Here is a 13,474-nt window from a genome sequence, read left to right as displayed (position 1 = left end):
AGTAAAACATAATATTACTTAGATTTAGGGGGAGGGAGTGGTCACCCATCCTCCCCCAACACTAACCACTAAAATTTTGTCATCTCATTTTATTCCATTCTTTTCCATCTTCCCTAAATTACTGGCGACACTTTCTCCCATTTACCCCCATCTCCACTTCATTATTTCTTTTTCATTTATTTTTAATACTATTTAATTCCTTTTTCATTTATTTTTAATACTATATAAATTTAAAAACTATATAAAATAACAACATTAAGCTTTCATTAAAAGGTAAAACAAATAACATTAAAATAGAAAAATACACATTTCCTACAAATTAAATAGAAAAAACCGGAAAAAAAAAAGTTATCGGAAAAAAAAACTAAAAGTTACATTTTCATCCGTACTTTTCGGCGATTTCATGTTTCTCTTGAAGAATGAGTTCGAGTTGATACGGATCGGTGATGTGAGCATGAGAGTCGGTAAAAAACTTCAAATTCCTTTGTCGAGACTTCGACTTCGTGGCATCAATTTGTGTAGCCCAAAAATCTTTCGCCAATTGATCCTTTTCGTGCTTAAGCACCAAATAATCACGCTTTTCGTGCGTGTAGGCGCTAATATCATCGGCTACAATATCATGAGAGGAGGAAGTTGCGGTTTGCTTTTTTCTTGACTTGGAGGAAGAAACAAAAGGAGGAGATGGGTCTTCGTTCATGTCGGGAAGGATGTTCTCGTTGCTAGCCGAATCATACTCCGTCGACTTTCTTTTTGAAGAAGAACTAGCCGCCTTATTTGTGATTCCCGCGGCCGCCAAAATATCGGCAAAACACTCTTGATCTTTCCATTTGTCGTGAGTATTCACGACCTTCCATGCTTCCATATGACCAAAATCTTTTTTGGTTCGCTTCTTGTACAATCTCATCGCCTCATTTTGAATGTCCAAATCGTTGCACCCACTACCCTTAGCTCGCTTCTACAAAAGACATATAAAGACTATTACGTAAGTATATATATCTATATATAATTAAGTATTACGTAAGTATATATAAAAAGTATATACTAAAAACTATTACGTAAGTATATATAAAAAGTATATACTAAAAACTATTACGTAAGTATATATAAAAAGTATATACCACTTGGATGTGAATACCGTTGTAGAGACCCATAGCCGCATTCATCGTTTTCCACTTTGGCAAAATACCATGGACGGTTCGTGTAGTGCCGCCCATTTGACTAGCATAATGCTCGAGAACCCGCTTCCAAAAACCTTCCGCTTTTTGCTCATTCTCAAATTTTTTACATTCCGAAATTTGGATCCAAGCTTGAGCCAACGCAACCTCTTGTTCGTCATTCCAACTCTCACGTTTTTTCGGGCCCTCCTTTTTCTTTCCACGCGCGTCAACTTCTTGAACCTCCTCATCTTCATCTTCATCTTGGTCTTGATTAACATCTTGTATATATATAAAAGTAAACATATAAATAAAATGTAAAAATTTATATATATATATATATATATAAGTAAACATATAAATAAAATGTGTATGTATATATATAAAAGTTAACATATAAATAAAATGTGTATATATATATATAGAATGTATATATATAAGTAAACATATAAATTTGTGCAAAAAGTATATAAAAAATATGAGGAAAAGTATATGTTTACCATTTGGTTCTTGAGTTTCGGGTATAATGTCGTTGAGAATGTCCTCTTGGTCGAGCCCCCATGGCGTGAAGTTTCTAGCATCCTTTGGTGGAGGTGGAGCCATATTAAACGCGTAATTAGGAGAAGCGGGTTGTGGGAGGTAAGAAGAAGAAGAAGATTGAGAAAATTGTTGAAAAATATTATGAGATTGAGAGTATGGTTGATTTTGAATAGGTTGAGAGTATTGTTGATTTTGAATAGGTTGAGAGTATTGTTGATTTTGAGTAGGTTGAGAGTATTGTTGATTTTGTATAGGTTGAGAGTATGGTTGATTTGAGGAAGGTTGAGATATTGTTGATTAAGTATAGGTTGAGAAAAGTGTAGATTTGGAAGGGGTTGATTTTGAAAAGGTTGATTTGGGAAAGGTTGAGAGTAATTAAACAAACGATTTTGATTGTTCTTAGGAAAGGGGCTTTTTCTAGTTTCATTTGGATCCATTTTTTATAAAAGTGGTGAAGAAATAAGAAGAAGAAGAAGAGAAATGGTAGAATGTTGTGTGTTTTGTGTTAAAAAAGATTGTATATATATAGTGAAAAAGGTAAAGGTTTTTAAAAAAATAAAAAGAAAAAAAAAATTTTCTTTTTAATATAACGGTCGTGAGACCCGTTAGTGGGGGATCCCACGAGTTTGACCAACCAATGAGCAACTTTCTCTTTCCTCCCTCTCTCCTCTTTCTTCTTCTTCACCGCGCGGCTTCCTTCCCCCAAATTCCTTCTCTCTCCTGCGGTAAAACACCGGCGGCGGTGTGCCCACCCGGCCCCACGACCATTTCCCCGCTTCCACTCCCTCCCCTCTTATGATCCAATATAAGGCCTGTCGACTATATGGTATGCAAGATGGATCATATATATATTTATGTATGTATAATGTTTGATTAGTAAAATAGATTAAACAATTGAAGGAGGGAAAATGATAGAGAATTGTTTTTAAAAAAGTATATCAATTTAGTAAATATTTTTGAAACTATACTAATTTGGTAAATAAGTTTTTCTATTATACTAGTTTGGAAATATTTACAGGATTTTGTGAATTCCATTTATGAATTGCAAACTTGATTGCGATGGGGATTTACTAGTATTAAATCACAGGCAGACATTTGATGACTTTTTGGATAAAGTAGCTTGAGCTTTTCGGGGTTTAAGAATTTTTTCAAACTTCTATTCTAATCTTTCACGATTTAAAATCTTCTTAAAAGAGAGTTTGAATTCGATTGAAATTTTTAAAATGGTATAGATGTATCCACCTAACCCATTAGCTTAATAAATTTTTCTAAAAACAAAATAATAACATTTAGAAAAATCAACTGATAAAATTAAATAAAAAAAAAAAAGAAAAAGAAATAATAGAATAACATATCATATTTTAGGAGTTTTTGGAAAAATTTTAGGCTAACTTTTAAAATAATTAATTATTTTCCTTTCAAAATTATATTGTCTATGTGAATTCTTTTAAGATTTTTAAATCTTTTATTATACTAAAACACAGTTGCTCTAATAACTTATCGACTAATCATAACTCTTGATTTCTTAAAGTTGACTATTGTTTTCAATTTTGACTTTAATTTACACTTTTTTATTTTTCATCACAAATTTACACTTTTTACCCAATAATTATAATATAATAAATAAATAATAATGGTTAATATATATCCAGAATAATAACTAATATATATCTCCAATTGAATAATAATCAATATATATCCAATAGTAAATTAACAATAAATAAAGATTAATGTAAATAAATTAAGATTTTAAGAGTAATTGTACTATTATTTTTTATTGGAGTGTTTTTTAGTAATTGTAAATAACTTTGATGAATATATTTTTATAAAATACTTCAATATAAAACTCAAAGTGTTGATATATAGATCAATTTTTGATTACTCAAATAGTATATTAAGTTTTAAATTATAATAAATTAACGTCTAATATTGATAACACCGTAAGTCTCGTGTCTTAGACACGGGCCTAAAATCTAGTTTTCATGTAAAAGCCGCTTCTACCATTGATAATATTGCAAAAATTCTTAATAAATTTGATTAAGTTAAATTAAAAGAAGATTAAAAAAAAGAAAATAAGGAAGCAAGAATATTGTCTCACTGCTAAAATAACGCCACACTTTACTTTTTACATATATACTAAGATAATTGTCTCATTTCTAAGTTAGCAAGGATTATTTAAATATAAGTATTATATTTAACAGACATATTTAAGGTTTTACAATATACTTCTATTGATACTAGAAGATTACCCGCATAATGTTGCGATGACACAGTGTTAACTTTTGAAAAAAATGAAAGAATTAATCCAATAACTACGTTTTTATATGTTGTAATAATTAGATGGTAATGTATACACATTTGATGAATATAGTATTACAAAAAGATTTGCTAACTAGTGTCCCTCGTGCATTAGTTATGGTGCATTTAATGAAGTTTGTATTTCCTAATTAATCAAAAATTACTCATTAACTCAATCTGAAAACTACAACTATATTAATGATTAAATTACTGTTTGATAGTAATAAAGTAACTTAAAATTAAGGATATAAAAAATGACACATGTCATTTAGATAATAAGCCAAGTGTCATTAAATAAAAGCCTTAATCCTATTTTAATATATTAGTAGATATTTAATAAAGGTGAAAACATAAAAACTCTTATTACCCCAAATTGGCTTCTAAAAACGTTATGACATTCATCTCATAAAATTGTAGTTAAAGGAGTATATAGTCTAGTTTTTAATATCGTTTATCAAAGACATATCTAACTGATTTGGTGTTTTTACTTTCTTATGTTACGAGTTTATTTAAAAGTTGTAATTATGCTCGTTCACATCAAAAAGTTTAACATCTCACCACACTTTTTTCACAGCCGTTTGCATGCTCACTTAATAGTCAATACTATACAATTTCTAGCAAATATCCACACAAAAAGCATTACATGATCCTATACACCGTGATCACAAAGTCGTGAACATGTGATTGATCATCACATATGATTAGCTTGAAATCCCAGCCTGAGTTTTATTTAGCAAATCACGGGTTAGAGTTAAACTTTCCAACCCTATCAAGAATGGAACAAGTATAACCTGAACCTTTGACCCCAAACCAACTAGCACGACCCAAAATCAACCTTATTTACTAAAATTCTAGAACCATATTCGCAATTTTCTAACCGTCTCAGGTAATCAGGTTTTCTTTGCGTTGAACAATACCACCCCATTTAACCCATACCAACACCCTTAGCATATATAAGCACCACATATATTTACCAGTGGGGCAATGCTGTACATATACATGCATGAATCCAAACACATTAGCTACATTCTCTCTTCCTTACTAGGGTGATTAGACTACGTGTACGAGTCTTACATTTGTGAAAACTGAAAATCCAGTTCTGGGGCAGGGTCGGTCCTCGACTCAATTAACCCAAAAAACTGACTCATACTAAAACAGCCTCGTCATCCACCTCCTGCCCACGTGGTTCTAAAACATATCCATCACAACTTCATCACCAAAATCATCTTGCAGGTACTTGTTTTTTTTTGCAGATTCAATTCTTACCATATCATAGAATAACAAGGAATAGCTTTTATAGTTGCATGCCATGCTACTTCCAAAACTCACGTATCTCATATTTTTCTAGACATTGTTATCACGAGATAAAGAAATTACACAAGATCTATTTTATTTTCTGGCTGTTTTGTCGAGAACTTCAATGTATCGCTTCGGGATCCCGTATTGTTCAACGAGATATTTAGCAAGCACATCAATAACCCCACCTTGAACCAAAACCTCATGTCCCTTCTTCCCTGGTTACAAACGCAAACAACAATAATGTAAGAGTTCATAAGTTAATAAAAAACCTGAAACACGTTCAGTTAACATCAGCATTGTCAAAGTATATAGGGGTGACAATAGCAATCCTTTATATAAAAATAGATCAATTCAAGCAACTATTTATTCCTAACCAGACGAATGGGTTGAACTGAAGGTTTAAGTGTTTAACTATAATAAAAATGGTTTGAACAGAGAGAAGTCAAACAGGTTGCAAGTACTAATTCAATATATAATCACTTCATTATAACATTCTATACAACTTTATTACAAAAATTAGGATACAGTTCTAATAATATAACATATACTTCACAAATTAGCAATTCTTTGATGACAAGTCATGAAAAACTACAACGTCGGGTGGACCTAACTGCACCCACAAATGACTAATTACACCCAACATGCCCATTTTTGCTACCCCTAACTGCATTACTACTATAGACGATCATCAACAAAAAATGACCATTACTTTGACAACAATTCATGAAAAATTTAAATGTCGGGTTGTTACGGTGATTACTATCGTTTCCAAGTCTAATAAGCTATTAGAGACAATTTCAACCCACTTACTGTTCATGAGATGAATTCACATCTTATTTTAATGAGAACAGGCCTAATGTAGGACTAAAATGAGGCAGGTCAATTGGGTCAAACAAGCTAAATGCTTCCCCAAAGCCTACTAAAAGTTTTAGATACAAGACTGAAACACATTACCAACTTGCCTTGCCACCTATTAACTATACGATGTGAAAAAAACATACCTGGCAATTCCGTAACCGAGGTGCTACAAGCAAACTTCTTCTGCAATTCTGATGCCAACAGTTCAGCATCTATCAAAAAAGATTCCATTCCCGAAACCTTTGTAACTTTCTTGTTTCCTTGCCTTCGCTCAGTCAGCATCTGCAGAGGTTTCAAACCACCTTTCTTTACAACAGACTCTTTTCCTCTCGTCACTTGATGATGAGCTTGCATCCTATTTATAAATGTCGGGGCTAAATCCTTCTTATGTATTTCCGAAGGATACATTGATCCTTTCTTAATTGCTCCCTTAAATAAGGCATCACATAAAACTGCATCTAAAACCACAATTGACTTGTTCGTCGGTCTTACCAGATTTTCTTTTTCAACATAAGCAAAGACAACTTCACTGGCTTCAGCAGCACTATAAAGTTGTCGAGTATCAGCCCCCAGTGATGTGAAAATTGGGTTTACATGCACACTTGGTTTGTAAATCTCGATAACTTCCATTGAATTTTTGATATCAGCTTCACTACTGGGGTCGACAGCTTGTTCAACTTTCTCAACTTCTTGTTTTTCCGGTTTGTAAGATATGTAATCTGGATGTTTGCGGTTAATAGCCAAAACCATGACTTCCTTTTTATATTTATCTTCTTTTGATGAAATCTACAATTAATATAAGATTAAGATGAGACAAGGATAAAAACTAATAAATAAAATAACATAATAATAACTTAAATATGAAAAAAGAAATACAAATCTGTATATAGTGTATACATCTACTATATGCATATGTCTGTCAACCTATAGTGTGAAATGTATGTCTATCAGTGTACTATGAAATGCATACATCTGTCAGTTCATAAAGTACTACTTTGATTCAGGTTTATACATACACATATTATCATACCATGATATAATTCCATAAGAGTTGCATACATAACAATTGCAGTTAGAAAGTAAATAACAGGATGATAAAACAACTATATGAGATTACCAGTCCTTCAGAAGATTTGGATTGTAGCCATTTAGATAACTTTTTATGTGATGACTTCTTAATATCCAGCACAATGCCTGGTGGCCTACAAGGTAACACATGATTCGACCTACAACAAAAAGGAAAACAATATTAGTATATGTTTAGCCACAGCCCACAACAAAACATGGTTACCCTAGATATAATTTGTTAACTTACAAATTATAGATAGTATTAATCAAAAACTTAACTTTGTACAAAGGACCTTTTTAACAGTGCAAATGCTACCAGCCAGGAACTTATAACTACAAAACTAATATGTAATCTAATATTTGTTATATAAATGTGCTGACTGTTAGTCAAGCATTTAAGCACATAGTTCTAAAACAACCTTTTATCATAATAAAGGTGTTGCATGAAATGTTACAATGATGGAGTTCCAAAACCAAAATACTATTTGAGCATTTTTCAAGAAGAAAATGTACAAAACGAAAACCGCATGACCCTTTGTAAACATATTACATAATGGTGCATATATGACTTTCACCATCACAAGACATTATGAAAGAATCAATCTGAATTTTGTTTCCAAATCCACATAAATTGCTTAAAAGGTTACTAATCAAATAGGTCAAAAGTGCTGTAGCTGAACTTTTTCAATATTACACACAGAAAAAAAAAAAAAAAAAAAACAATAAAGCCGATGTATTTATATTTGACATACTAAATGCATATTAAAATTCGTGAATATTGGATAAACATTGTGGTCCAACTGAATACATTGTGACCTATACCAAAAAATGAAAAATCCATTTTGAAAAGTTAACCAACCCATCTGACCCTTACACTTTGCTACGTATAAGAAACATACAGATATATGGATAGCTTACTATCTTAAACTTCATTCTTACCATAATGTGCTTCCAGCAATGGGAAGATCTTTATCCTTAAGGGTAGTGTAAAAGGCTTGCAAAAGGCATTTGTCTAAAAGTGCATCTACATCCTCAATTGAAAGAGTGATTTGATCCTCATTAGTGCCTTTATCACTTTGATCATTTTCTGTCACCTTCAAATCACCAAAATCAGTTGTTATTTGTTGGTCATCATTTGGGTCACCCATAGCCACCTCTAATTCTGTGTTATCACCATTCTCATGATCACTTGTTTGGTTTGCATCAGATTGCTGAGAAGTGGTTGAAAGAGAGGGGTCCTCAAATACAACATCATCCAGAAACCCGGCATTGGGCACATATCGACCTTCCGCTGATTCCCTATAAGATTTTGAGAAATGTGAATACAAACTTAACAAATAAATCCACTACAGGATGACATGTCAATGACTTCTGTGAAGAGATAGAAATTCCGGCCCAAATGCAACATTTTTATAATATTCTTTCTTAGAGGTTGCAAAATGGGTAACGAGTTTGGGATGAAGTAAATTGTGTCGATGAACATTCTGTTGTCTTTTCTTAATCCGTTAATCGAATATTATAACTCAACAATTTCTTATATATCGATATAAAATCTATATTACTACAAAACATAAAATATTTATCAAAATGTTGGGGTTCAATAAAATTCAGAATCTCAGATACACTTTATGTAACTTTAGAGAACCATTTCACGTAAGCTACATTTGTTTTGTACATTCAATCCGCCTGTTAGAGAAACATAATGCAATTAGACCCCTTAATCCATAAACACTTATGTTATTATGGCCACCTGTAATATATTACCCACCAAGCGATCAATGGGCTAGAAAAAGAGTACAGATGCTTGCAACCTCCTAATATTATAGTTAAGTTTTCGTAACTGTACTTTGAGTATTTGTAGTATTTTCAAAGAAACAAAGAATATCTAGGAGGTCAATCCAACCAACACCGGCCCACAAACAAACAACCCTTTTAACTGTTATGTTACTCAGCCATCTGACCCAACCATTTTGCCACCCTTAGGTATGTAATTTAATTACCAAAGTGCATCCCGATAGTGATGGCTGATCTTTAAAGCTTTTCCACGAAGACCAGCTTTTAAAGCCTCAGAGCTGCTAATGCAAGTAGACCCAACCTATCAACAAGAGAAATTTTTTACATATAAAATTTTTTTACTTATAATTGAATGAAGTTAAGAAAAACATTAGCATACATGCTTACCGCAATGGGAGCAGGATTACCAGGAACCATAACAGCCCAAAGTTCTCCAGCTAAAAACTCTGGGAGACCCTCTGCACCTACACTAATGCCCGGAAACATTAAATCTGCCCCACCAATCACATAACGTGAAACTTCACCACCTTTTAGAGTGAAAGCGGGTAGAAGGTGAGGAACCTTCCATAGCGAATAGACTGCATTTTAGAATCTAACGATGTCAGAAAAAGTCAGGCATGTTCCCACAAGTAGCAAGTTCAATCTTTGAAAAAATTTAAGAGATCACCATTGTCTTCCATTTAATAACATGTTTCTTTCAGACAAGTAGCAACTACAAAGCACAAAAGTAGCAAGATCCATCACTCCAAGAAGATTGTTAAGGTGTGGTTCTGAACAACTTAGGAATAGGTCAATCAGTGTTACATCACTCTAAGTAATCACACCACACTCACCCATCCCGTTTCAATTGGTACCCAAATTGCAAAACTTCCTTACTTAGACCTGAACTCGTTCACATCTATTACCCAAACCAACCGATTATGAAATAACGGCATCTCTACAAGCTTGCATTGTAAATGGCAGGAAAATAGACTACCTTCATATTTGAGCACACTTTAAATTCAATAATAACTGAAATACTATTGCACATCCTAATAAACAACAGATGTTTACAATTAATAACCTTAAAAGAAGATAATAAGATAACGCTCAAACATGGAATATTTAGTTGCTACTATACCCGTTGGGAATATGGATGTGCCTCTGCTATCAACATCAAAGAAGATTGGCAGTCCACCTTCCAAACAGTAAATAAGCAGACGGTTTGGGTGCTTCGAGACAGTTACCTCTACCTACAATGAAATAATAACATAGTTTACCCATACCTTCCATCTAAAAAAGAGAACTTTTCAATGAATGCAGACAAAAAAAAAGGTGATGCAAATTAACAGCTACACATTACATTTTCAGAGGAATCATGTATAATCAAGAACACGCACAAAAGGATATTCAAACTGAAATCAGATTTCCAGTTAAGGAGATTATGCTTAACAAGATTATTCACATTAGCTCATTAAAAGTACTGTCGAGTTAAGAGGTGCTGGAATGCAAGTCTCGAAAATTGAAAGTGCTTATTCAGACTTAAACAAGCAGAACCACATTATCAGTTGTATAAAGAATCTAAGAGAAGATAGTTTTAAAATTGTGTCAATAATCAGATATATAAAAACCTTTAAAACGGAGTTTGGGACATTTGTTGCAAAACACAAATAACCATAACCATAAAACAATATTTGGCTCCTAGATAGAAAAACACAATGTCAGAAAAGCAGCCTTATGCATGCTATCACAAAACGACATTCCGCTCATGTAAATAACTTCATTTCAAATCCTTGTTACCACAAATATACAACTTTATAGAGCCTTTATCTATCCAGCCTCCCAATACAAAACATAGGTCTCCAAACTTTTACTTCGTATCCTTGTAACCAAACACCTCCCAATATAAAACAATGATATTATTTTTATGCTTTCATTCCATATAAGTTATAACCCACAAAACTTTATAAAAAAAAAAAAACTAATCAAAACCAACACCACCAATGTACATCACTAAAAGGGTATTTAAAATTTGTTTCAAAATGTTTTATGTGACTGTCGTGTTTGGCAAAAAAAAAAAAAAAACTCACACTTTGTTTCAAAATGCTTATTTATCGTGACTCGTAAACGCAAAATAGGCCCAAAAAAAAGCTAAAAAATGGGACTTATCAATGACAAGTTAAATACAAATATACCTCCTAATGATTAGTAAATAATAAATTACAATCAACCAACAATAAACAAATATAAATAGAACACGTGGTCATTTCGGGTTTTATCATGAAAATAAACAAATATAGAAATAAATTTTTTTAGAAAAAGAAAAGAAACCTTGGGAGGGATTAAGATATCGAGGTCAGAATCGGAAGCATTTGGGAAAAGTTGTTGGATTGTTCTTTTCAATTTCTTGCGGTCTGCTCCTGATAATCTTTGTTGTGATTTTGCTTCTACTGTTTTCTTAAACATTTTTTCTTTCTAGTTTTTTTTTTTTTTGTTTGTTTATGAAACTTGTAAATGTGTGTGTGTCAGCAGAAGAAGAAGAAGAAAGGGTATATGAATAGGCGAAACAAACACCGCTTTAAGAGGGGTATTTTTACATAAATAGTGCTTCTTGTTTTTATTAGTTGTCATTAATAGCCCCTCATAATTCTATTCCGATCTTTCACTTTCACTAAACCTAATTTTAAATGTATTTACAAAATATCTTCTAAGTGTGACGGTTTTGGCAAATGTTGATGATAGTGGATTAGTGGCGGCATGTATGTGCTTATATGTAGGAGGAGAAGCCGTAAGAGGGATCACAAAAGGGTTATTATTCATTAAGACTTTTTTGTTAAGAGGAAGAAAATATAGAAGGAAAAAAGTATACGATTAAAGTGGTTAGAGTAATTTAGGAAAATCGAAAAGTAACATTGCGATTAGGAAGACTACTTGTGATTTTGGCAAACATCTAAGATTGATTTGCGATTCTGCCTGATGTGCGACTTTAATTGGTATTTAATTTTGTGAAAATCCAAATTTGGATAATTTAGTTTATTTTGGGTAGATTTTTAAGTAGATGTGAGAATTGAGTCAAGCTGTCATCGAGCTACTCGAGCAGTCGAGCTCATTTAACCTACTTCAAGTCGAGCTTGAGTCAAGTTATTGAACCCCGAATAGTTAAACTAGGAAGCTTAAAAAGATGACTCGGCTCTTTCGAAAAATCGTTTGATTTTTTGAATGAATGAGTTCCACGGGTTTAGTTAAGGCTTCTATTACATGGTTAAAAATACTCATCATATATCACGCTAATAACCAGAACCGAAGACTTCCAAATTATATCAAACATATTGTTAAAGTGAGCTAAGATATTGGTTTGAATAGTCTATTGACCAAAAGAGCAACCAATGAGTTATATGGTATGTTTGGCAAAAGTAGTTGTAGCTGGTAACTGTAGCTTTTAGTTGGAGCTATAAGTTGTAGCTTTTAAGCAAAGCTGTTACCTAAAGTTTTAAATTTTTAGAAATGTTTGACATAATAGTTGTAGCAACATGTTAAAGTATAAAATGATCAAAAAGGACAAAATGATATAAATGCAAAAATAAAACGTTATAAGAAATCATCGATGTCATAAGCTAAATATGTATAAAGTTTTGTTTTGTAAATCTTTTGAATCATAATATATAAAACAAAAAGCCCAGAGTGGTAGCAATAAACATACCTTTATTTCATAAAACAAACCAATAAAATAATATAGAAAGTCATAATAAAAAAGACTCAAATAAATAATAAAAAAATAAAATCCTAAAATTCAAAATATCAGCGATTAACGTGCACAAGTTTGTATAAACAAATCAAAATGGATGATATTAAATAAGGTTTGGTGCAGTTTACCAAATTAAGAAAAAAAATATTAGAGATCTTTGCTTTGATGTGTTTGGGATTACGTGTATTATTAAGAATGGGAATACAAAAAATAGGTAAAAGAATTATATATATTGATATACACTGATTATTATTATGATACTAAAAGGATATTTGGGTAATTATAACTATTAAACGCTCCATCAAGATTAGAACGTTAGTTGTACTAGCGTTTATTTGTAGAGCTTTTGTTTAAAAAATAGAAGTTACAGCTACACCATCCAAACCAAGCTTTTAAAATTTTAAGAGCTTTTGTTTAAAATTAAAAGCTAAAGCTCCTGAAAAGCTCTTGAAAAGTTTTTGCCAAACATAGTCATACTATACAAGCTTTTAACGTAAGTGATGAGCTTTTTAAATATAAGAACATATCATGCATGATTATGATTGAGATTATTTGACTTTGAATTCAAAAAATCAAACGAGATTTTCAAATTTAAAACTTTGAACAATAATTAAATAAATTTATAAATAGTTAAACGAGTATTGAGCTCAAACCATAACGAGCCCAGCCGCAACTCAAATACATTTCTTGAAAATCTCTACTACTTTATATAATTTATAACACTCTCTCGTAACACTTT

At 32.0% G+C, this 13,474-nt stretch overlaps 2 protein-coding genes across 2 annotated transcripts; both read right to left on the bottom strand.

The window, feature by feature from the left end:
• Positions 1–379: 379 nt before the first annotated feature.
• On the bottom strand, positions 380–1,757 carry LOC122608868. Its single transcript, XM_043781943.1, has 3 exons — positions 1,655–1,757; positions 1,119–1,423; positions 380–955 (listed from the first exon to the last, which is right to left on the bottom strand). Exons 1-3 carry the CDS (start codon positions 1,755–1,757, stop codon positions 380–382), a joined length of 984 nt encoding a protein of 327 aa, XP_043637878.1.
• Positions 1,758–5,280: 3,523 nt separating this feature from the next.
• Positions 5,281–11,481, bottom strand: LOC122608163 (eukaryotic translation initiation factor 2D). The gene is made up of 8 exons (XM_043781257.1): positions 11,322–11,481; positions 10,132–10,243; positions 9,399–9,589; positions 9,218–9,312; positions 8,157–8,516; positions 7,267–7,375; positions 6,293–6,935; positions 5,281–5,506 (listed from the first exon to the last, which is right to left on the bottom strand). Exons 1-8 carry the CDS (start codon positions 11,454–11,456, stop codon positions 5,382–5,384), a joined length of 1,770 nt encoding a protein of 589 aa, XP_043637192.1. The 5' UTR covers positions 11,457–11,481; the 3' UTR covers positions 5,281–5,381.
• Positions 11,482–13,474: the final 1,993 nt, after the last annotated feature.

The sequence above is a fragment of the Erigeron canadensis genome, chromosome 7, assembly GCF_010389155.1.
Source record: "Erigeron canadensis isolate Cc75 chromosome 7, C_canadensis_v1, whole genome shotgun sequence".
Classification (NCBI taxonomy): domain Eukaryota; kingdom Viridiplantae; phylum Streptophyta; class Magnoliopsida; order Asterales; family Asteraceae; genus Erigeron; species Erigeron canadensis.
This window is presented reverse-complemented; position numbering and strand designations above follow the sequence as displayed.

Excerpts from the sequence above, each read along its gene's own strand:
- LOC122608868 (XM_043781943.1), bottom strand. The coding sequence starts at position 1,757 with ATGGCTCCACCTCCACCAAAGGATGCTAGAAACTTCACGCCATGGGGG. Across the intron at positions 1,424-1,654 it reads CGAAACTCAAGAACCAAATG|ACCAAGATGAAGATGAAGAT; the intron begins GTAAACATATAC and ends ATGTTAATCAAG. Across the intron at positions 956-1,118 it reads ACGGTATTCACATCCAAGTG|AAGCGAGCTAAGGGTAGTGG; the intron begins GTATATACTTTT and ends TGTCTTTTGTAG.
- LOC122608163 (XM_043781257.1), bottom strand. The coding sequence starts at position 11,456 with ATGTTTAAGAAAACAGTAGAAGCAAAATCACAACAAAGATTATCAGGA. Across the intron at positions 7,376-8,156 it reads ATTGCTGGAAGCACATTATG|GTCGAATCATGTGTTACCTT; the intron begins GTAAGAATGAAG and ends TTTTTGTTGTAG. Across the intron at positions 6,936-7,266 it reads CCAAATCTTCTGAAGGACTG|ATTTCATCAAAAGAAGATAA; the intron begins GTAATCTCATAT and ends TATTAATTGTAG.